The 25395-nt window shown below is 39.9% G+C and overlaps 1 protein-coding gene across 5 annotated transcripts; it reads right to left on the bottom strand.

Annotated features, from left to right (window-relative positions):
• Positions 1-14439: 14439 nt before the first annotated feature.
• On the bottom strand, positions 14440-24714 carry LOC111254311 (putative defense protein 3). Of its 5 annotated transcripts, none has more exons than XM_022815009.2 (4): positions 24570-24714; positions 20704-20751; positions 19802-19986; positions 14440-15034 (listed from the first exon to the last, which is right to left on the bottom strand). In XM_022815009.2, the coding sequence occupies exons 3-4, from the start codon at positions 19983-19985 to the stop codon at positions 14754-14756; spliced, it is 465 nt and encodes a 154-aa protein (XP_022670744.1). In that variant the 5' UTR covers position 19986; positions 20704-20751; positions 24570-24714; the 3' UTR covers positions 14440-14753. The 5 variants fall into 5 exon arrangements, with proteins under 5 accessions (XP_022670744.1, XP_022670745.1, XP_022670746.1 ...); XM_022815010.2 differs by having other exon boundaries at positions 24566-24700; XM_022815011.2 differs by having other exon boundaries at positions 24562-24674.
• Between the last annotated feature and the right edge of the window lie 681 nt (positions 24715-25395).

Genomic DNA, 25395 nt, shown 5'->3' with positions numbered 1-25395 from the left:
ACATAAATCTGCAGTAATCAATGTATTAATGAAAGCTGATATGCTAACAGAGATTCGTTAACAGATCGTTGTCGTAATAGTGGTGCGTGGTAATGATCGGCCGAATGATATTTGCCAACAGGCTTTTTAGCGACTCGTCATTCTCGGACCGCCAGTCTCCTGGACACGGATGCGTTGTTTTGCGTTTGTTTGAATCTTTTCCCGAATCTCGTCGTTAATCAGCGATAGGTACATAACGAAAACTGGTTTTGTCTACGAACTAGGCTAGCACGATTATATCACTATCTTGTTATCTGTCTAACAGAACCATCAATTTCTGCTATGTTTAACTTATAAAATTGTGTTATTCTGGTGTCACCATTTCATTTTTTATTACTTATTATTTAGAAATTGACAAATTTAAACTTCAACTACAAAATGATTGGTTTTAATAGATGAATAGCAAGAAAATGAAACTGGGGCCCTGTTCCCAACTCTTATGATAGGCAGGCTATATTTTTTCGTAGTCGTCCGGCACTGATAAAAGCGAAATATGATTGTTTGGCAGATTCACTCTTAGCCGGTCGGCACCCATATCGTGTCTTGTGAAACCATAAGGGTTACACCAGCGGCGGGATAGCGTGAAGTCTGTGGAGCAACGCCATTTCCGTTCGTGGCACGCTAATTGCTTGATGCTCGTAGAGGCATATTTCGCTCGCTTTGTTAGTTGTATGCCCATTTAAATTTGAGTCTCCGAAAGCGTTATTTTGCTTGCGGCCTTCGACAAGCACACACGGGAAAAGGAGGTCGCTATAGCGGACAATGTAGTAAGCATATTCTGTTACTGATGTCGCCAGTTCCTGTCATCGTTTCCTCCGTTCCACATCGAGTTCTTCGGCAACGGCACTCATATTTGTTGCCTGCAAATAGCTTTCAATGAAACGTTTCATATACATACATATATATAGATGGATACGCATTTATCTATTTGCACAAGAATTGCCCAGATATCCTGCTCTGTGGCTGTGCGGAAGTATCCATTAGAGTGCGAATCAGCCGGGTGGGTAAGACAACTTACTCATGCGCAGCTAACTTTCATTGAACAACGGACGCTTGTAGCTTTATAAATATATATTCTTTTGAGTTTGTTGTAGTAGAGCTGTCAAGAACTGGTGGGATTGGGATTCAATTGTACAATGAAGGACATTAACGATTAGACTATATTTCTGCAATATATACAATGAATACTATAAACGTTCCGGTACGGACGTGCTGCAAATGTACACTGTGTTTTTGATAATTACCCTATTTGGTACAGGTTGTGGCACATTTTCACTCAGCGTAGTTTCAAACGACCGATAAGCATGGGTTAAATGTTTGTGGAAATAGTCGCGGGAACACATTCTACTTAGCGTCAAACTGTTTTCTTTAATCTTACAGAAACTGTTAACGAGGTTAGTATGCACCGTGTGAATTTTTACGTTTTGTTATGTCTTTTTCAATGAACAACTTGGAATTACTTATATAGCTAAATTTACCAGCAGTAATTATATTAGAGGTCTGCATATTGTGGGGGCTTTTAGCTAATTACTAACATGTATCGGTAGGTCTGTCTTGGCTGTTGAGGTAGTAGAAACTTGCTTTGGGAACGTGGCTCAACGTGGATTTTAGAAAGGGGGGTGTGCGTTGATAACTGAACGTAATGGTCGCCTGTGGCAGGAATATGTTCATCGTCATCACCATCATCATCATGATCGATGACAACTCAAGGTGGAGCAAACAATTACAAACGTTCGGTACGCCCAGGCCAAACTACGAGCTGAGTAGCATGCGATAGGCAGAAGCGTACAGATATAATATAAAGGTAAAATATTGTTGCAGTAAGCTGGCGCGCTTTTTCAAAGCCTTTGGGTAAGAATATCCAATTGAGAAGTTACCTAAAGTGTTTAGCTGTCGATGCGTTAAAACGATCGTGTGCAGGACGCGCACAATGGACATTTCTTACTCGGGCATGCAGGCATCGTTCCCCATATACTTTCCAGACGTAGACTTCTGTATAGTATCAAGAGATTCCTACCCGTTAGACGCCTCCGTATAAACCCTTTGATTTCATCTCTCCTTCTCCAGCAATTGACGCAGATAAGCGATGTGAAGTTTGTCGATAGAACTACTGCTCTATCTTATGTACTATTTGCGTTTACATATTTCGATCCTTGAATAAAAAAAAAGTCCAACAATGAAGGTCATTAACGTCTTGCTCTGCTCGGTTCTACCGGCGTAATCGTATAAAGCCCTTTAACCCAACAGGTCCTTGAAGTATTTAATAAAGCTGTAGTAGGGCCTGTCGTAAGACGGAACGCCAAAAAGCTGGGCCAGCTAGCCAGAAATCCAGACAGAAGTCTTAAGTCTTGCAATTGGTCGTTAGCAGCTTGCTTCGGAATTATTCAAAAGTGAACTTCGCTAGTCCCGAAGAGAACTAGATATAGTGAGGTAGAACAATAGCACATTGGCGTATTTGAAGAGCTTTACAGGTCGTAACTTGAGATAAATCATTACATATATATATACAGAAAATATAATTAAAAAAAGGAGCTAAACGTCCTGTTATTATGGGCGAAAACTATTCGATCATCGAGTGAAAACAGTATGAATCTCACAGCGTCGACACGAATTTTCTAGGACAATACTGTATATCGACTAGTGTTGAGATAACAACATTGATATATAGTCACGTTTACATGATTCATAGTCTTATTAACGTGCATAATACAATTTGCTTCGTGTGAAGTTAGATGAGGGTATTTTGTTTTTGCTTTATTTATACAGCGTTCACGGAACTTCAATCGTAAATGTACAAATTTATTTTCGTTTTTCTTTTTTATTTCAATTAAAGTTAATATATGTAGATGCATAATAAGGTAATAGTTTATTTATATGTTATGTATATGTATTACAAGTATTTACTAACGCTAACGCGCACGCGCGAAGTAATGTGAAATCAAGTAAAAAAATGATCAACTATTTATTTTAGTGAGTTAGTTCAATAAATGGGTAATTATGTGCGAAAGGCATGTTTGGTCTTGAGTTAAACTTTAACAGTTCGGCATATGAGTTCGCAATCTGACAATGAATGCTAAAACAAGGTTTCAATCCTATCAGTAAGAAGGGGATTTTCTACAGTGTTAAGGGTAATTTCCCCGAAAATAGGTATTGTCCAGTGACAAGTTTTCATTTTGACATCGAGCTACTTACCAGTTATTAGGGAAATTTAAAGCTCGCTTTCGAAGTTCAAGTAAACGTTTTGCTCAAGACTAATGTCTGCTGTCATAGCAGACGAAAAATACATAAATGCCTTTGCTTCTGTAAAAGTAAACAGGTCATTGTTTAACCCTTAAATATTCTACTGTTGATCTAATTCAAGGTTTTCGGTGACTTCGCTAATGCTGAACATCGACCAAAGGGGCTTTGTAAAATTATACAGGGTTACGTTTAATGCTTTTGCTGTGTAAGGTTTTTGTCAGCTTTCTCACATCGCGGCAGCAGCCTTTAACATGTGCAAGCTGAATGCCGTTCATATCTACTGTATCTGAAAATGAGGTTGTTGAATGTGTCCTGTGGCCGGTTTAATTGCTAACAGTGCGGTGACAGAATGCGATTTGGAAGAAAAGAACTGCGAGCCACCCTTCGGTGCTGTTAGATCTTTATTTTACTTTATAACATAGTTGTCGGTAGACGTTTCGCGCAGTGTGAAAACGAAAAGATTGCGGAATATACAAACATTGCACGTCTGCACCCACTTCAAAGTGCCGTTACTGTAGCAGGGGCTTAGAGATGGCACACAAATGTTTCTTTTGAGTGAGGATCAAGGTACCAGGAGTCACGTGGTACTCTACCTACAGCGATATTAACAAATGTTACATTGAAAAAATTGCAAACAATATGATTAATTACTATACGTATATTTGTGTGTTAGCGTACGTGAGCCTGTGTGAACTTAGGCATCGACGGAAAAACGTATGTACATGGATTGAAAGACAAGCAATACGTTCATAGTGTTACAACTACTACAGGCATTACTACTAATACTGCTGCTGTTGGTCTTGTTGAAGCTGTTGAACAGAATAGACACGGAAACTACGGGCAACGATCGGGGCAACAATGGAGGAGAATTACCGGCTAAAGAAAGAAAAAGTTGTCTGGCAATCCGCCTCCGCAGCTGCCGTCTTATCCTATTGTGGTTTGTTGCTTCTGCTATTATTATTAATCTTACCGTGACGACGACAATTGTGATCCTTGTTATGATAACTTCTATCAATTGGAATTCATCTATGGAAAATGATATGTGGTTTGCAAGACGGTACAGTATATACCTACAAAATGCCTATATCTATTACTTGGACAAGTCAAGACTTATTATTTCCACCTTGAATTATTATGAACATACTCATTTTTGATAGTAAATAATACTTTCCAACTATTCCATCCATACGCCATGCGATTCTTCCTTCTAAGGGAACCATCGAGGTCCGTCGACTATTTGTTACGTTTTTTGTTTTAAAACTAGCCGTTAGTCGAACCGAAACAACATAAATAGAAGTCGAATTTCAGCACGATACACAATATAATGCTAAAAGCTCCACAGGTTTTATCACTGCAGAGCTTTAACACGCGCCCGGCGTTGGTAGTAGTGCGGTTTTATTTATTGTATTTGTCTTTTATATTATTTGGGAATAAATAAATTCACGACTTTAGCTAAACTAGTATGGCATTTGGGAAAAAATTTGAATAGAGGCAGTTATCATATTGAAACATATATTCATTAAACATTGCTCATCTTTCGTATATAGGTCACTGCTTACGTATACCGACATAAAAAAGATCGAACAGAATTATCTATTCCGCTCAAGTGTTTCTTTTTCTACTGCAAATCCTTAGGAATCTCAATTTTTTTGAATAAGGCGCCATGCTTTCTTTTGTGCGTCTACACACACATGCATTAGCTGTGCCCAGTTACCTAATAAAGGTATTGCTGTTTTCCATCTTGTTCGTCACTGAGAACGTCGAGGCATAAATAACTGCCCATGTCAATGGTAAGCCCTCATCGTAGAGGCTTAGCTTTATGTCGTCTGTCTACCCTTAGGCTTATTTTTCTCGCTTATCCATATGTCGCACATACGGCTCGTGCCGGCATCATTTGTTCGCACTTCTCTCATTCTAGGTAGCCATACGATGCGACAGACGATGGTGCACTTGGGTCAGAGGGTTACACTACGTGACATACAGTAACAGCGGGGTGCGCCCACTTGGCCGACCAGTTTGGGTAGCGCTTGAGGCATTTGCAACGAACTGCGGTGTTTTGCAGCCGCTGGCTTAGAACACCTTTTGAGGAAGAAATATTAATGTTTCACCATGTTGTTACGTCACAGTGACACGACAAGCTAACTCTAAATACACCGATAGCCTACAAGAACAAGCCAAAACAAAAAGAATACATGTATCCAGGTCTATGGAACAATGTACGATAAACACATGTAAGCTTGAACGCGCCAAAAAAATCAAGGTTTACTTATTCCGATTCGTAGGAAGAAACGAATAAACAAATCTTCACGTCATTCAGAAAACGTAAACCATTCGGGGCAGTCGAAACTTATTTATATTCTTTTGCCATGACAGCTCGTAGCTTTTAATCAAGAAACTTTTGTTCAAAGGTCACAATAAAGACACAATAACTTTTCGATTTTACTGTTTGTTCATGATCATCACGGCGAAAATAATCTACTTTTTATGTTTAACGTTGGTTTATTAGTGATTTATTACAGTTAATTACTGGATCTGCTTGTCTCATTGTACCAAACAGAAGAAGAAGAATAGTTTACACCCATTAAAACTGTATTTGTATCTGTCGAGCCGTGTTATCAGTCTAAACATTGATGAAAAAAAGAAGAGATATATCAAATGCGCTCGTTTACGGAAGCGAAATTGCGTTCGGCGAGTAACTGCTTGCATGCGGTATAACTTAGTTAGTTTTAAATGTTTTGGTTGAACGATACGGAAGATGAACGGCGATGACATTTGTATAGAATCTTCTTGAAGAAGAAGCCACCACGATCTATTATTAAATTACTCCAGAGGGAAGAAAGTTAGGTGTGTCCTCGAAGTGCTTTTTGAAACAATGGAATCACAAGACCAGCTTTGTAGAGCTTTGCGTAGCAATGACTCGTGCTTCCAGACAACACCGTTTTGCTGTTCTTAAGGCGCGTAAAGGCCAGCGGCAGGGAATACTTACGAGCCGCAGTGTGCAAACTAGTTAAGATCTGATGTGTAGTTCATGAGTAGTAGAAAAACAATTGTGAAAATCTGTTGAAGACGTCGAATTGTGGCCGTAGGAGAACCGCACATCGTATCTATGCTTTCTTCATGAAAAACTTTTGACTTTTTCGAACATGTAGACCTTGAATCTGATTAATCGGTCAGCAGGGATCCGGAGACTCCATATGTAGATCGGTCGGATTAACCATAACGACTTTACCATTTCGCGAACACCTCTTGGCTGACCTAAATTAACAATTTCTGTAGCAGGTGGTTTGTTGTTAACTAGCCTATGATAAAAATATACTTCACGTCTTTAGACACAAGTAGGAGGTAATTTAAAATAAAAAAATTGACTATTTAGGTCAATAAATCTGGTGCCCACGTTCTTTTTTACAAGGTATATCCGGCACTTACCAGTAAGAGGTGCTAACATATTGACATGCTGGCGGCAATAATATATATATATATATATATATACATCAGTGACCTTTGAAGCCTGGCTTTAACAAACGAGTTTTTATACTTCCTGGGGTGGAGGTAAAACGTGCCAGTTGTGCGCTCTGCATTAACTATGATAATTATTTTTAGCTATCCGCAGCGTAATACGACATATTAAAGTAGGTAACTCGATATTAATGACATTTGTGTTACGAATATGGATAATCGTCTGCTTCTTTTCGATAGCTGACGTATTTATGAGACTAGGAACATGTTAAGTATGCTGTAGAGAACAGCAGGCATACCACGTAGCCGCTAGTTAGTAGCCGATTACCATTAACCTCTCTATACCGAACCACTCTATATCGAGTACTGTCAACAACAAAAGCTACGCAACAACGCCCGTAGCGAAAACGTCAGGGACGCAGTGGTGGCAACAGGAACAATTTGCCACCACTTCACGTACTCATATATGCGTGGCATGCCTCCCACGCGAAAAAGTCGCTCCACCAATTTCCTTTCGTATTGTGCATCGAACGCAGGAAAAGCAGTAACTACCGGCACAACGGGGGTTTCATCGCTTGTAAATGATAAGCCTCTAGCGCCCCTCCAATCGATGAACATAGCGGGTGGACGAGCAGTCATTGAACGAAACAACGCACCAGCCTAGTCAGCTATAGTTGGGCGTTAGCAGACAACCGACATATAGAATCGCCATTCAGACAGGCAGCTACGTATCAGTATGCTACAGTATACGCACTTGTTGCTAACTTGCCGCCGCGGCCTACGCTCAGACTAGCACCAATATGAAAAGCACTTCTGCAGATCTCTATTCAGTCATAGAATCAAGCAGGCTGCCCTGACGGTAGTAACAGCGTCAACAGCGGTTCGTAGACCAACGTTCGTAGAAGCAGGTTCGCTGGCAGGAGCTGCTCGTATTTACTTCACATTGGCTGTAACCGCTCCTCGTTCCTTTGCGCAGGACTTTTCGACGAGCAGTCGTGTGCATGTATGTGCGTGCAGTTGGCGCAGTTAGCCCAGCGTCGAAGGCGTTTGTCGTCGAGAAAACAATAGGGGCATTAATGAGAATGTGCCGATGCCAATGGTAGTGATCGTACGGGAATCTTCTTCTCTCTTTGCCCGGCCGTCGTTGTAGTTTAGCCTACACGCGGACTGTCACTCCCGCCAGACCGCATCTTTGCCAGGATCGGCTCGTGTTTCCGATACTCATATTAACTCCTCTCAGCCCAAATACTCTCTCACTTTCATTCATCTTTCATCGACGAAGACGGCAATCTCTGTCTTACTCTCCTTCTAACAAAACCCCCAACCCTACACATAACTTACTCACCCCAATTCCGTGTGCTTCAATGGTGCCTGTAGCATAAGTACCGACAACTCATGTGTGGGTCTACGCCCCTTCAGTGTTTCTAGTACCGATAATGGCATAGGGGCGGTAGGCCTGCGTAAGGCAGTGATGGAATTAATGATAAACGTGCGACCCCACACGCAGGCTGAACATTAACTGCTGCAGAACGCGCACAACCCGTTAGGAAATGCATTCACAACTTCTGGCGATGCCGTTTACTACCGTTATTCATGGAATATTACCTTAAATAAAGCTGTTGTACAACTGCGCGCAGTCATTTAGGGGCACAAGCACGTGACGATAGGGACAATAGAGTCAACTCGAAGCGTCGTTACGCATACCTCAGGTACCTTGAGCTGAGTAGCTGCGTACAAGCTGAATTAGTTGCGTTCCATTTTCGCATTGGCGTTCTGTGCTAATAGTCGCCGTTCGCAAAGAAATTAAAACAACACGAATCGGTCGGTACGATATAGGCAAGCACCGGAAAAGCCTATATATATATATATATATGTATGTAGCAAATATTTAAGCGCTAAACAACTTAATACAGAGAACCAATTTGGGTTTTCGCTGCTTAAGTAGAGTTGTTCTCACCATCATCGTATGTACGCTCACAGAATAAGTTTTTTTTAAACCTTGGCTGACTTTCAGCCTCCATTCCCCATATGCTAAATTACTTCGAATTTGAAGTCTGAAATATTACCACGGAACGTCATTCGGTAGGGGTCTACCCTATAACTGGGCCCACTTAAGTCCTCCGTCGAAACCCGCGAAGAGCAAGCTGTCAGTGCAGAGTTTCAGCTTCAAGGTAAAGTACTATATGCTACGTTTTCTTCCATAGGTTGTTGACTGTCCGGTCTGTTGCATTAATAAGATATGGACACAAGAAGTCTGTGCCTCTTGTAAACGGACGTGTTGTTCATTACAATGATTACGGCCGCTGCAGCTATAATGTATGTTGTTTCATGCATGAGAGCCGGTATTGTTTACACGCACTTATGTTTGTTGCCTCTGCCGTACACCCAGGGATAAGAAACCAAACATAGCACACGACCATTCCTCTCGCCAAATGTACCTACGCAATAGCCATTCACAAAATGAAGCCAGAAGTTGATTTAGATGATGGATCCGTTTTTAGCCTATAATCAAATTATCCAATATTAAACTTTTGTAGTAAGTGAGAACATATAAAATGTAAATATAGGAAGTAAGCGTCAAACGTTTCTGTGATATTGTGCTTGATTTTATTCCGGGAATCATTGATAAATAATAAAAGTATTCAAAACATTGAAAGCCCTGGTCTAATTGTTTCTCTAAATAACCATGCATGAGTAAAAGGTATTGTCCTAAATGTAAGAAAAAAAAAACGCAAACAGAGACGAATTGTATACTAGGCCCTTTCGGGATTTTGTGGGAAAAATTATAAAAATAATTAGGTGTTTTGCGATTGGAGCCTGAACGAGCCATTTATTTTTTAATATATTTACACAAATGAGGTACTTTTTTTTGCTGAAACTGAACAGAATCACAGCTGTATTTGACTGCGATGAGCTTGTACATGCCCATTGTGGCATCGGCTAGGGTATTTTGAGTGAAATATATTTGATTAACGGCGTAACCGTTAAACATAATCGCATGATACTACGATAACTGATTGAAGTATCAAAGCCAAGAGGGATTCGTAAGCGAACTCCTCATACACTATGAGAAATTCATCTTCAAGGACAATAGCTCACCGTAATGTGCAACACATACATAATATTTCTTGTATATACGATAGGTTAACATTTTGATAAGTAGAAAAGATATCATTGATAGATAAAAAGACAGCAGTGATAACTGACTCGTACGTTCGTGTTGGAATTTTGGCCGGGACCCGCTACGGCTCCATGTATAGTGGTAATACAGTTTTATACAAAATTTGCCACTCTAATTAGATAGTTAAGCTTTCAGTATGTGCCATGCTTCGAAAAATCCTAGTGGAAAGTCGTAAAGACCCTATGATTTGGTATCTAGACAATAAGTACCATCTGTTAAAGCAAAATTTTTAAAAAAATACTTGCACAGACACTGCAGCTGTTTATCCACGTACTGCACTGCTTCAATCTGCAGAAACGGATGTCTTATCCGGCTTCACATGTCGATGGCACTCAACAATGATCCCCCTCTCGCGATGCGTTGTGTACTCTTAGGCACGTAAATATGTTTTCAACGCCAAGTGAAATATCTTTGTTTTAGAGACACATGCATTAATATTTCAAGTAAGCCTTCGAGATCGATTGACCCCTCCAAATATATTCGTATAATAACTTCAATATGGATTAAGTTAAATAACGTATCAAATTAGATATGTAACATGGGTGTTGAAAACAGGACACTGGTCATCATTATATGGTTAGTGATATCCTCTTGAGGCAATAGATATATAAAGAATTCATTTACTAATCCAACGTCTGGAAGTACTGAACCCATTGAAAAAAGTGTTCAGTGTCAGGCTCAGTTGACAATGCGTAATAAAAATAATGAGATTGTCAATCCAATAGCTTTAAATGTGCTTGTCTCTAGAGTACCACATTTCCTAACATTAAAGCGTTTGAGCTTTACAGGCAAATTTTTCGTAGAGATGAGTCTGTTATAGGTCTTCGCATTGGTAGCCTTCACATAATAACCGTGAAACTTCTTATTTTGAAAAACCTCGAAATCGATGGTGAGGTGTATAGGATGCTGCATTATCAGCTCGACGCGTTGTTATTATGGAAAGTGTAAACTAGAAATAGGACGACGAACCTTGACCATTATTTAGTCATGATTATTTGAATATCAGTTTGATAATCACAGGATTATTTGGATAGACGGTAATAGAACACAGATGATCCGAAGCAGACGGGCACACGCTATCGATAGAGTCACGCAAGCCACCATACGATCTGGAATGATTTTCACCATATGGTCCATCAAAGACTAAGGTTACGAAACAGCAATGAAAAACAATTATCGACTATTTTACAAATAACCATGTAAACATTATATACCTTCGGGGTGGGTAGTACGTGGAGGAATATTAAATACACACTGAATGTATTCTTTTAAATATACATTAGATGCTATATTGACCAAGGCTTCACTCATCCAAAGATGTTTTCTCGCATATCTTGAGGCCTGCCGCTTACCGTCTACGACTGCCCTAACAAGAACCTACTATGGAACCACGATCATGTACATCCCGCATATGTGTGTCCCGTATATGTATTATCGGAATTGTACGCGGCGGCGCTAGCACAATCCTATACTATACAGATGCGGATTGTATGTCGCTATGTAGAATGGTCATTGATGTTCACACCGATTTTTAAACACTATAAAAGCAAAATCATTATAATTATGTCATATATATATAGGCCAAAGTACACAAGAAGTCCCAGAAACAACAACAACAGGAAATTGCTCATTAGCGGTGGCTTAGGTAACATTTCTAATAAGTATTTGTCGGCAACTCTCTTCCGGACAGTAGACATTACACGTCCAGACGCTGACAAACACAACAGTGAGCGTTCACTTGAATAGGACATCAAGAATATCATTCGACAACTCATTGATGATTAGGTTTTTTTTTACTTAAATTACAACAGGCAGATATATATCGGTCATTCATAACCTATAAAATGTGGCCGAGACAAACTAACTTCACGCTGAAATGTCAGACTGTCTTAAAAAAACTTCCGTTTCGCGCAAACAATTAACGTTTTTCCGCACAGTACAAACGATCTTAAAGTGTTACTGCGAGAGAACCCGAAGCTAACGCATATATATATGATTAGCAATTCAAGATGGCAATAGGTGTCGTGAAAATTCGAATGTACCGCAAGCTGCCGCTGCTCAGTAAATATGCCGTAAGCCAGTAGACACTAAGGCAATTTTGCCTTATGTGTCAGAGACTAAGTGGTGCAACGTGCAGGCCAGGTCCTTTCAAGCTCCAGACTAAGTGTACCCAGTTGAATATAGATTTACCCAAGTTTTTTTTAGAAGATTAATAATGATATGCCGTTTTGCGGTATCCACTCCACACGTACTTGAGCCATTAAACGTGAGCAGTATCTAGTATTTTCCTTATAAACGAGATAATTTTAACTTTAATTTGGCGTAATTCCGAGCTCAGCTACAGAATGGGCATCGCATTTGTGTTAAATATTAGAATTCTGATTGTATGTGGGTAAATACATTTTCATACGAACACTATGCCGGTATTGGACCATGAGTAAAGAAGATGTTATTTATTTTGGAATAGAAACTCACCACTCTGCTAGGTAACGTAAGCTTGTGCGTTTATGTAAGGGAACTAATACATATTGTCGATTTAGGCCACTTATATACCATTATCTAACAACTAACCCGACTGGGTCTCACTTATCATTTTTTCAATTGGTAAATATTTCTACATACAGTAGTAAATTATATATTACTATATGCGTGCGTAAATACATTATACAATGATTCACCAGTGAGATGTTTCTGATCTAAACGAATGCAATCGTTTGGCTTCTCAGTCCGCTAAAACACATGATGGGAACGAATTATCGCACACTATACGAACTCATCATGCTTTGCATCCACTAGTGCAGGCCCCTTAGCCAGCTTTGAAAATGTTCCAGACCTTTCATATTCCGTCTGCTTTAGCGGGCGTTCTGTGTTATGTGTCAACAATAATTAATTTTGCAGTCACACTTACATAGGATTGTAGACGTTGGGCGGCTACCTGTTATGCCAATCTGAAGAAAAGAACACCTCGGCGGATCTGATTTGAAGGTTCCGTGATTTAGGCACGACATCAGTTTGCCCGTTTTAATCGGATCAGAGACAGAACAGCTCTGTCGAACATCAGCCTATTAATATCGTGTTACATATGCATATTACGCAAGCGAATACAGCAGTAAAATATCTAATACAGACAGATCTTCAAATCACTACGAAGCGGATGCTTGTTGAATCGGTGATATGATGGCTAACCGCATTCCGGATTTGAAGTTCAACAGGGATCGCTTCAGGTGAGTGCTTAATACTGTATAGCTGCCTTTGTCAGGAAGCCAGCCACCACCGTCAGCGCTAAGAAGACCTCTGCTGCTGCTGGTAGAGACCTGACAGCGGGGGAGCAGCATGAAAGTCAGGATGCATAGGCTAAGGCCACGCGACAGCAGACCCTGAGTGGAGACTTCGCTCCTACTCAGTCTCCTGGATTTAGAGGGTTTGTTCTGGATAAAAGTTATGAGCGGAAGGTCCCCTCGACCATTCTCCATAGCCGAAGTCGGGAAAGACGGTGTAAGGGAACCCTTACCAATTCCTTCTTGCCGTGACCTGTCTCGCTAGTGAGCCTTTTGCGGAATAATTGTCGGCTATAGCTTGAGTTAGCCTCTATCGCCCCGAATATCCGATGATAGGCGGGAAAGACGACGACAGTCCTCATGCCGTTCTTCTCGTCGTATGCTTTCACCGAACTGGCCGATGAGGGTCATCGTTTCGGAGCTCGAGTCGTCCTCTATTGGATCGGCTTCTCTGCTGCCGTCACTACTGTCGTAATGCTTTATACGTGTCTAACTATATTTAACTAATAATCTAAATAGATACATGATACTGACGATGAAAAACAAGTTGGGAAATCTTCCTTAAATTTCGAGACTGAGTGTAGAAGAAGTATGTACTAAGAAACGGATCTATTTTTTGGTCTGAATTTTATGGAACTATTCAAGCACGTTGAAAAGTAGAGCGGAATGCTGTGAAATCATATAAAATACTCTGATAATATGTATCTTAATCCTATATCCACGGACGTCTACTACTAAATGCATTTAATCGTATCTAAATATAGGACTCATAATCACTCTAAATTTGATAATTATTGCTCTCCAGCCACAAAATAATACTTTATTTTAAATAAAAAAAATGTCCATCTTAAGTAAAACAAATAAATCTGTCTAATCCGAACTTTCTAAGCTCACACCCATAGGCTCGTACCAACGTACAACTGCAACTTTATCAAAATAGAAATAACAGGTTTGAACATGTAGGTTAGGAGTATTTCGGGTGAAAATGTAATATCATGTGACGTATCTGACCATATAGAACAGTAGAACATTATTTATGTGTATTCGAAAGGTTATGGACAACACAGAGTTTTAAATTTATATCACGAATTTAACAATTTCAATGTATGCAATGCGTATAGACACCCCACTTACTGGGTTATTAATTAGGTTAGAACCAACGCTGCCAAGGAATCAAAGGACTGTTTAGAACCAAAGGCTACCACACGCATACTACTCTTGAGCAACAATGAATACAAAATCCAAAATTTTCCTGTGATATTTACAATTACGCTTTTATTTCTTCGCTCATTTATCAACTTGTCCAATATATAGTGTGCAGTAGTATGTACTGACGGTTACTAGGTAAGTAGCTTCTCTCTCAGTTTTTCTGTATGTTTTTAGCCGCACGATATTGTTCCATTACGTTATGATATGAGTTGACGAATTTGAGTGTCGTAAACATTCTCCGTGAAACTACGTTCTGACGCATACGGATATAAGGCTCCTTGTGTCGTGCGCTGATTGTCCTGGTGTCACTTGAGCCTGTCGGACGGTCGGTTTTCTTCTAGGCTTTTGGTCTAGCGCACAGAGACAGGTGCTGAACTGAGATTGTTCCAGAAAGTGTTAATGTCCTTTACAACAACGCCTTGAAAGATAATCTGTCGGCCTTCAAGGCCGGAGGGAGCGGTCCATTGGCCGGATGCCCGCTGCTTGTCATTATTTGAGACATGAGTCAAGCCACAAGCGATCACTTTAGTTTGTGGATCAAACGCTACCCAAGAGCCGTTAATAACCTGGCCAGTGGACGCGTCACGTGCCACAATCAAAAAGCCTCTAAAGGTACCACCCTGAAGTGTGACTGCAATGCAACACGTAGAACCCCGATTAGTAGATAGGCAAAAGTAGAAGTGTTAATATTTTAATCCTACAAGATTACACACACACACACTGACACAAGACTATTCTCAAAAAAACCCATATTACGTGTACTACTATTGTAGAGTGCGACTGATGCATTAGGCAACGCTTTGCTTCAATAGAACAGTGCTGTTGGGTTGTGGAACCCACTTTTATGAAATTGGCAACTAAAGATAATGCTGGGGTTAAAAAGGAGTAGAAGGACACTGAAACCCGTTTGATTCAGAGGTGAGCGCATCAAGCGTTTATATTCGACTAGCTAGCGAACGCATCTATCTAGCTTACATACAATACAGCGTCCGTTATATCCTCGGTCGTAATAATTCGAATAATAATAATCTAATAATGTGCCGATCGTTAATAGTTTTGATAATACATTTTTCGAGCCTACGTTACTTACAAGGTTACCTGCGTATGATTCTTCATAAAAAAAAACTTCGTAAAAAGTATGATTCTTCATTGACCTTTAGCCCTAAAGAAGCAAGCGGGCACCTTAAACACTGGATAAAGGACAGAACAAAAACAACGGAGAAATAACCCCTCTGTGCACATTACATCCGTACAAAGCTCACACAGGTCGAAGCAGGTGAATGAATCAGGCTGCCGGTTGAGTTCGACTCGCTTCGCGTGGTTTAAATCGTCTTCTACTTCAAGAAATAAAGAGACACGGATGCTATTTCCATGCGTTCCAGTGGGACGCCATGCAGTTTTAGGACCTTAAGTTCGCTTTCATAAAGACGAACGCTTCCCGGAGTTTGTCCTTACTACAGAGCAGCGCCAGCTTTTCCGCCAGTAGCAGCTACGTTTGGCAAGCCTCGATAGGAAATCGTCGTAAGCGGCTCGACAGCCTACCACCTAGGTCTTCAGTGAACTGTCTCGGTATGCGTCTACGATCAATGCCGTCACCCGTTCTCACGGTTCCTGCATTCGGTGATCATTTTTTGTGGACGCTAAAAAACAATAAAGAAAGAAAATCCAATGTTTTCCGCTGCTTCGGCTACTTTTGGTGCTGTCACGCCTCCTGCTCCCGCAGCTGGTTTTTTTTCGGTGCATTCTGTTACTCGAAGTACGTGTGCATGTTGCGAATTCGACAGCCGAGTACGGGATGCGAGCAACAGGCTCAAAATTTTAATCATTGCAACGATCTTTGTGCTTCAGAAGGTGCCCTCTTCTCACTGACTAGCCGCGTACCTGCTTTATTTACCCTTCTTTATTTATTTACGCTTGCTTTGTTTATTGGGCCATTCAGCGGAAGCAAACTTTACGAAGGTACGGTAGTTCAGACAAGGTTTACTGATGTGCGTACTTAGCTGTGCCGGGCCTAAGTTCGGAAATAAGATTTACTGTTTTGTCGCTCTTTCAATAACGTCTGAGCTTGGTTATGTCAAGCACACAAACCTGAGCTCTAGCTAAGTTTTATCGCTCAGAACTTCGTAAATGCTAGTTCCAACAATGGATGAGTGGTAAATAAAAGTCTCTGTGTTATTACAAAACAGGTTTTATAAACCGTAATGCTTTGTAAAAGTTTCAAGGTGGTTTTAGTACTCTAAAGATATTTAGCAAGTATTTGTGCTGGAAATAAATGCAAAAACCGACCTACATGTGGGCCAGTTAACAAAGCTGTCAAATAATATATCCACTCTACTCGTCAAACCTTATTTAGTAGTACGTACATTTTACAAAAAGTACTAAAGGCTCTAAAGTAGTATGTGTTTAAAACATATCTTGTAAAATGATTGTAAAACTTATAAAAAAAAAAGTTGTTATAAAACTTTATTTAGTTTATAAAACTTTTAGTAATAAAATTATCTTTCTGATTACCGAATATGAACAACTTACCCGCGAAGAAATTTATTTTTTTGGCAACACTGACTTAAATCTGGTCTGCTAAGATGATACGTACCTAAGCTAACAATGCTTCAATATAAGAATGCTGTCCTGCTTTTCGTCAACGAAACCTTTAAAACAAAATAGGAAAACCCACAAGTGTGTTTTATTAAAACAAAGTTTTTGTACGTTAGCTCAAGTCGTAGACGATGACAGGGTAAATGGCCAGATGCTGGGGGGTTTCTACTACTGGAATCTTTTCCATAGCATTTAGCCATATCATATATAGACGGCGTGCACCGAAAGCCAAGCTTCTAATGTAGGTATCTGTGAAAATATACTGTTGTGTACCTATACAGTAACATCCAAATAGTGCGTTTCCAATCTATGTACATTTCTATCAGCTTCAATTTGAAGGAACGACGCCAAACAGCAGCGGGATGAACGCAAAAGGACTAATGACTCGAGTGGAGCAAAGGGTTCTTGTCCATGGTATCCGCTGTGTGAAACTGCCTGCATGGCCATTACCACTAACTTAATTAAACCCACATACTTTGATGCGGTTAGAAGGCATTTTACGCACATATTGGTTAATTATTACACATGACTAGCAAATTACTCTATATTAGGCTGTCACAAGCGAACCCGGCAGACTTTAAAACAAATCACTTTTGATCAAGTTTTCGAGAATGATGATTTTTTTTAATATGTATTAGAGGTACTTTTTTTTATTTTCGACACCTTGAGCCAATGATCTGGGAGTTTCTGGACAGTCATAAACCTACCATTAGAGTTTTTATATGTAATTTCTTAACTATAACATTACCAAGTAAATCCATAGCGGCATATGTTTGCCGACCAGTTGCCTATTTTAGGGCATAGGAAGTCCCGTAATCACGCGAACTTCGATCAGAAGAATAAACGGCTTGAAGCCAACGCTGGAGAGTCCCTTGCTTGATCCAGAAAGTAATCAAGGCATAGCGATGAAGTCTGGCATTATCATCAAGCACGTTTTCGATTGCCATGCCAACGATCTCTCGAGAAACTCTAGATAGCGGGCTGCATTAATTGTTTCATCTTCGGCGAATACTTAATAATAACAGATTACCTTGACGTCCACTGCAAGTATTGTAACTTTATGTGTAAACCTACTCGATACTGCCACTACATTTGATTTCTCTTCAAGGCGACGTCATTTTTACGTCTTGTGTCCCTATAGCATATATGGTGATTATATGCGCCAAGCGGGTTTTTTATTGATTAAAGTTCAGCGAATTGCACGTGGAATACATCACACGCATTTCCGACTGGTCACGGGACACTCAGTTTTCGTATTTTGAGCATTTGGGTATATATTTTTTAACGCGTTACATTCTGCAAAGCCCTTAGACTCCAGACTCTGCAGTTATGAAAAGCCTTTTCATTGTGACAATGTATTCTCATGCTTCAAGTCCCGACATCTGATGACCTTATTGCTAACTTCCATTCTTGAAACTTTTGCCCATCCGCGTACTATGCTTCCGCCCAGGACTTCTTTACCTAATATCTTCACCAATCTTTGGCTAATTTTTGCAGTGCTGTGGCCTTCGAGGAACAAAAACTCGACCACTAATCGTTAATTTTCAGGACTTAAATGTTTCTTTGTGAGCTAATGTCCTTATCTTCACTTATGAAGTTTAAGAAGGTTGGAGTATTTACCAGCCAAATTATGTCTGCTAGCGGCGCCTAGTTTGAAAGTTATTCAGTTTCGACGTACTGGATTCAATCTTATATTTGATTTTTCTGTAACGAGTGCCCTAATATGTATTTGACTGAAAGACATAGTATGCAAAGGACAATTGACAAAAGCACTTAGTTGACGCGAGCAAACATTTTAATATGAAGTTGAATACAGTATTTACATTTTACAACTTCTACTATACATGCCTTTTCATTGTTTTGTTGGCATATTTGTTGCTTCAAAGAAACTGACGGATCAGTTTATATTAAATAAAGGATATACAATTACAACACCATCAAATTGCATCTCAACGAAGGTCTCCTGAAGGTGGTAATAAATGCGTTTCGCCTATCGCGTTGCGAGTGAGCGCTCCGTACTCTTCCGTGCAGTCGCTATAGCTAGCGATGGTCGTGGTTGCAGACTAGGAATTGCTGAGTGAACGTTTTACAGACACGTTCCCCCATTACCCCTTATGAAACCCAATTGGTTACAAGGTGAGCTATCTTTGTCAACCTTGAATACACGGTTTGCCTCACAGCGTTCTGCTTAGTCAAAGCCTACGACATATGGTTTAGCTCAAAATGTTTGACAATTATGTATTTATGGCAGAAAACAAAGATCTAACTACTCCATAAACCGTAAAAGATTACTTTAATAAAAGTTCCTTGTGAGCTCAAACACAAGCCGCGAATGGACGCTAATCAGCAAGCGGATTTTAAGGACACCACTATATCATTCTATAGATCGACTTCTATTTGCATTTCATACGTGATTCACTATTCTAGTTTTGACCCTGAGGCATATTCACTTCCTTGATCAGGGCCATATTGTCTCCGATGGCCATTTTTCACGATACCACGTAGCTATCGGTGCCTTTTTTGTCGTTCGTCATCAACTAAAGCCTTGACCTAGTAAAGTCTTATGTTATGTGACGGGACCTGCTCGGTCTACGACTATTCGTGTAATCATTTCGGCCGAATTGTAGCGGAGGGGGTCTGAAAACTATTGGGGTATCGCTGCGGAAGCACCGCGCTAGAGAAGGTCACAAAGTGCATTCTCTTTTTTCCACTCTCTAGATCAAATAGTTGGCCAACATAGGATTCAGCAGGTGATCTTACCTTAGCGCGGGAAGAAAAAGGCATGGAACAGGAAGAAGCTTACCAGTGACTGGTTCACCGCTGTGAATAGCGTTCGCCGAAACATAAATACCGTAGGGAGACCGGCCTGTCTGAGGACTAACTTGATGCTGGGGCATAAGAGACTGACAGGCGCTCTCCGGAGCTCCACTGGGGTATGCCAGGACGGCAGCTAGCATCGAGCAGCAGAGGATGGGGTATAACAACATTCTGAGATAAGGAGAATAACAATGAATGTTTCGCAAACAGTTTAGTAGACGGCGAGTTACAGTCAGTTTAGTAGCGAGTAATTCCGTAATCAGTTAATGTCTTCATTTTTGATAATGTCCGTCAACAAAATTACACATATTTTTAAATAATATACTAACGCAACGAAGCAGCATAATGGGCGATCTAATTAGGATTATAGTTTCTATGAAGACAGCGAAAGGTGCTGATGTGACAGCTGTCTTTTTAAATAAGGTCACATGGGATATTGGTAGGAAATATCCATTTAAGGATAAGTCACGTTTTACAGTATATTACAGTCTGTCTTTTCTGAAACCGAGCTTATTTTGTTATTGCCAATTGGCAACGCTGTTTCAGCAAGTTAACGTTCTAATGACATGGTATTAACATGAAGTTACGACAAGAAGTTATAACAAGAAGTGCACACACACTAACACTTGAATAGAGAAAATTTTTACAATACACGTTTGTCTTACATAACATGGTCGACCAATTATTGATGAACTTCTGATCCAGTTCCCAAAAAAGTGACAACAATGTCCTAAGGAAATGGCGTGATGAAATTTATAAGCATATATATATATATATATATACACTTTTAACAAATATCATAACTCTGTAAGTGTTGCACATAATAATATGCACTCAATACATTATATTTGTCTATATAATATATTATATATATATGGGAGTACGTACCTGTCTTTCTCTAGGGGAAACCAAAGCAGTATTCAATGTCACCAGCACCTGTTTTTTTTTTATTGTATACATTAGTTTCGTATTATTTGCGATCTCTGTACGTATTTAAGATAACGTATTTATATCTGTAGTTCGTATTCTACCACTGTGTGCATCTTTCATGTATATGTATTTGACGTTTTCCAGAAACGTACACAGTCTATATTATCTTTTGGCTGAATGGCATCGACTATCCAGATCACTGCTCGAAATTTCCTTTAGCCGAACTTCAAAATCTTGGCCTTTTATATAACTCTTCTTGATGTTTAGTGTGCTCGGCTATTGATTGTCCTTCATTATGGGAATTTTGTTAGATTAGAAACGTTAAAGTGTGTACAGCGAGTCCATGTAAAGTTAGCAGAAAGCGATAATTGGTCTGACAGAATGTTTTCGCTGGAGCTCAGTTTACAATATCTGTATCGAACATTGCTTAACGGAAGAATAGGTCGAGTCAACATACAAAGATACCTAATGGCTAATTGAACGATTAATTGCGAGCCCATCAAAAAAAAAAAAGAGGAAAAATATAATAGAAAATTGTCAAAAGTACCGACTTAAAAGGTTAACTCATATTTATAGTATGAATGCCGTGAAACTATCTGGTGAACGGTTCTTTTACAACGCAGCGTTGATTTGTTATTGATGTTTACAAATAAAATACGTTTGAATAGAAGCATTGATAACTACTGTAAATAGTCAGTACTCGAATCAACTCAGGCCGGGACATTTCTTGATTTGAGTGAAATTCTTAAATATCTATCGTTTTTTGCTATAATCCATTGATGGTCAAGATAAAAGTAACGATAAGCAGATTTCGGAGTCATCCTTGTTTCAAATTTGGGCATAGAAATAACCTAATGAACATGACACATGGACCTCTGGAACAGTCTTCAATACTTTTATAAAAGTTCACGTGTGATGAGATCTTTCGGTGTACGAAGAATCGACCTGGTGTTTCGTCCTTATCTATCTATTTCATTACTTTTCTGAACCAAGAAAGAAGTAGAGGGAGCACTTCAGCTTTCTTAATCATCGACTGTTTATCTGTCAATTATGGCAATACGTACAGAAGATCAATACGTGAAGATTTATGACTTCAAATAGATTGCTATATTTGGAGCGCACCGCTGCGTTTGCACTAGCGAAGGCCGACAGAAAACCGCTAGCAAAGATGATAATACTGATAACAAAAAACGTCTACAAATTAATTCGACGAGAGCGTAGCGAAGATCAATAAACGGAGTTGAAACGATTCTCTTATCGAAGATGTCGCAACGTTCGACAGTGTTGACGAAGTTATATACCGGGATATGACAAAAATATATATGCCGAAATTAGAGACTCACAAAAACGAGAAACATTGAATGGCGGATAACAGAAATCACCTTAAGTTTAAGGCGAATATTTCATTCCCGTTAGATGGGTCAATTTTACGGACCTCGTGAAATCATCAATAAGGTTTGTCCTGAAGCTGCCTTTACCACAACTTGAAGCCTTCAAGAACGTAATTGCACTATCCAATACGCGCGATGTATATCCATTTCAAGGTTTTTTTTTCTCGTGACTTTATATACAGACAACAGATGTTTGTATATGAATAGATATTTTTATGCTGAACAATTACTCTAGAGTTTAAGCAGGATGTATACATAACTCTTGAGAAGAAAGCTTATTAATGCTAACAACAATGACAGAAGCGAGAATTGTTTGAGCGAGTTGCACAATTAGTGTTTAACTGACACACAGTGGAACTGAGTGCAAAAAAACAGACGAAGAGGATTCAACTCATTTGCCAACTTAAATAATAACTTGATGTTCACTTGGTTAACTCTTATTCTGCAGTAGATCATCTCATCTTCAATAGAACTTTGCCAGAGGATGCTAAGCAATAGAAAATAGCAAAACGTTTATTATGGGGAACATCTAATATATATAACTAAATTCTCGTTATCTTATCTCTCTCGTTACATCTATTTTCTCTCTACAAATAAATATCGCTCTAATTTTGTGATGCGTACAAAAAAACAGGATACTCACTATCCGTGCATCAGCACGTGGCAACGACCTGACCATTGACGACAAGGATAAGAAGGATGGAACCATTATCTACACACGCGCAGCGATGCAAATACGTGAATATCAGTATTAATCCGCCGGTTCGAATACAGTACGTTCATTTCACACAGTTTTTATTTTACAGCAGAACGAGTTCTATACGTTAGACGCTAACAGCTTTATAATGTTATAGTTATTGTTTGGGCCTGTAAGGCCGCGTCAGTGCGATCGGCCGCCATGTTAAAATTAGCACCCTTCAGGACCTAGAATCGGACGAAGTAAACTTGCCAAGGCAGCCAAACAGATTTAAGCCAATTGCCGTACGTGCGTAGCACTGCCATAGCAGCAACGATCGCTGCCAACATAGCGTAACTGTACCGCATAGGTGGTAAGTGACCATCGGCGGGGAAGCAGACTACGATACAACCAGCAGGCAGGATTAAGCGCTGAACTATAGTAACAACAATAACGGATACTGCGGGGACATAGAAAATTGTCGGACAACAACATTGCCATAGGGACGAATACATAGAAGGGCTTGTAGCGCACGAATTTGGAGGTTCAGCGCAGACCCACATACAGGTACGAACGCAGACGCACATAGACGGACACGTACAGAACTAGAAGGCCGAATACAAGACGTAATAAGGCTTTGTCTAATTTTCTTCGTATTTCGAAGTGTTCACAGCGCTGTGGCTCTTCTGTGGCGGCCTCCAAATGCCGCAGGATGATATATTTTCTGGTCACTTTTCGGGTCCCTGACCCAGTAAGCTTTATGATAGTGTTTCGACGAATGACATTATGCTACATGAATATGTTCGCTAGCCAATCAAATACAGGTCTGTTTCGAAGTAGAAGCAAAGACACAAAGCAGTGCGACGGGTTAGGAGTACTATAATTAAACGCGAGCACTTATAATAGCACACGTAGTAAGAATTGCTATACGATACACAGGTCTGTTCCATTCGACAAGTCTGGTACCAGGCAAAGGTCATAGGAAGAAATCAGTAATCGTTATAGAATCAATCGGTCGTTCTCGAGGCCAACCGACCGCTTCGATAAGTGGTCGTTCTAACTGTGTACAGCCATTCGATCGGTGATAATATCTCTATGATTAGTTCCGATTTGCCCAATGAAAAGGAGCAATTTTTGTAAAAAATCAATGACATTGGCCTCAGTGAACCCAAGCTAACTGGAAGTTTAAGTTGACTGCACAACAACATTCGGGTCTATAAGTGTTCAGTGAAGTTGCTTTCTCAATGTCCGCACATTTCGTAGTTAACCACTGGTTCACTTGTCCTGTATTTAACGGCCGCTATGTGTGGTGTTATTATATTGTCGGTTATTCGGGTTTATAGCCAATAGATCTTAAGGTATTTATGAGCGCCAACTAGGAGTCTCGTTTCAAATCAAGCTCACAACTTTTCGAACTGTTGCTTGTGTGTATAGAAGGATTTTTCAAAAATCATCAAGCGAAAAAAAAACCGTAAGCTTTTTTTGCACGCCGATGCCAGTTCTGCTATAACTCTCGCTATATCAAATCCGATCCATCGTGTCTTTTCTCCAAAGCACATAATGTACATTTTAATCAATTGCGTTGAATGATAGTAAACATAACAGTACTCGAACGATTGTAACATGTGTAAATGCGGGCTCTAACCAAACTGTTATTCAAATGATACAATCTCAGCTTAACGTTTCCATAGACGTTTCACCTAATGAAGCTCAACGTTTCAATATTTGTATTTTGTTCCGTCTGCTTACCTACCTACCTGCACTGCTAGCTGCTGTCTTCTCGAACGTGAATAATCCGCTGAAAGCCTCCACCAAATGAGTAGCAGGAGATGACCGCGAAGAGGCCGGTTAACAAATGAACACAAGTTAACAGGATGAAGAAGTTCGTCCGGAGCTGGGGGGTCCTTGGCGCTGGCGAGACGCAATCCGGCCAAGCAGAGAGGGCAGCAGCATAAGGAGCGATCTAAGCAACGAAGACCCGCGAAGAGAGCAGAAGGCAGAGAGACTGCAGTAGCAGCAGCAGCAGCTGATAAAGCAATGCAGAAATTGCTGCTAATGAAAGAAGGAACGCGGCAGTGTTTTACAGATGCTTATTACTCCTATTAAACATAACGACCCGTAGACATTGATTAAAACTAGCCGTTTTGCTCGTGTAAAAAAGAGGTATGGATAAATGAAGTTTTAATGCACCAGCCAACATAAACGTCATATATATATATATATATATATATATATATATATATATATATATATATATATATATATAGAGATGTATTAAGACGATTAACTTTGCCCGAAAAAAGGCATTTACAATCATATTGGTTCACTAATCAATAGGTAATAATAACTCCAAATACTGCGTCTCCTACTTCGACGTTTATAGATGCGTATGCTGAAGACTCCCAGGATCCTAATCTCTAACATACTACTCTTGCCTAGGCAGGACCATTCCTATACAAAAAAAGGTCGTAAAGAACTGATCGAATTTTATTTTATTTCACACAACAGGCGTTATGTGTTTTCCGCATAGTCATTAATAGCATTAAAGCAGCGCAATGAAGTTCACCGCGGCGCACGCCATTG

The sequence above is a fragment of the Varroa destructor genome, unplaced genomic scaffold (assembly GCF_002443255.2).
Source record: "Varroa destructor unplaced genomic scaffold, Vdes_3.0 BEIS01000007.1, whole genome shotgun sequence".
In the NCBI taxonomy this organism is placed as follows: Eukaryota; Metazoa; Arthropoda; class Arachnida; order Mesostigmata; family Varroidae; genus Varroa; species Varroa destructor.
This window is presented reverse-complemented; position numbering and strand designations above follow the sequence as displayed.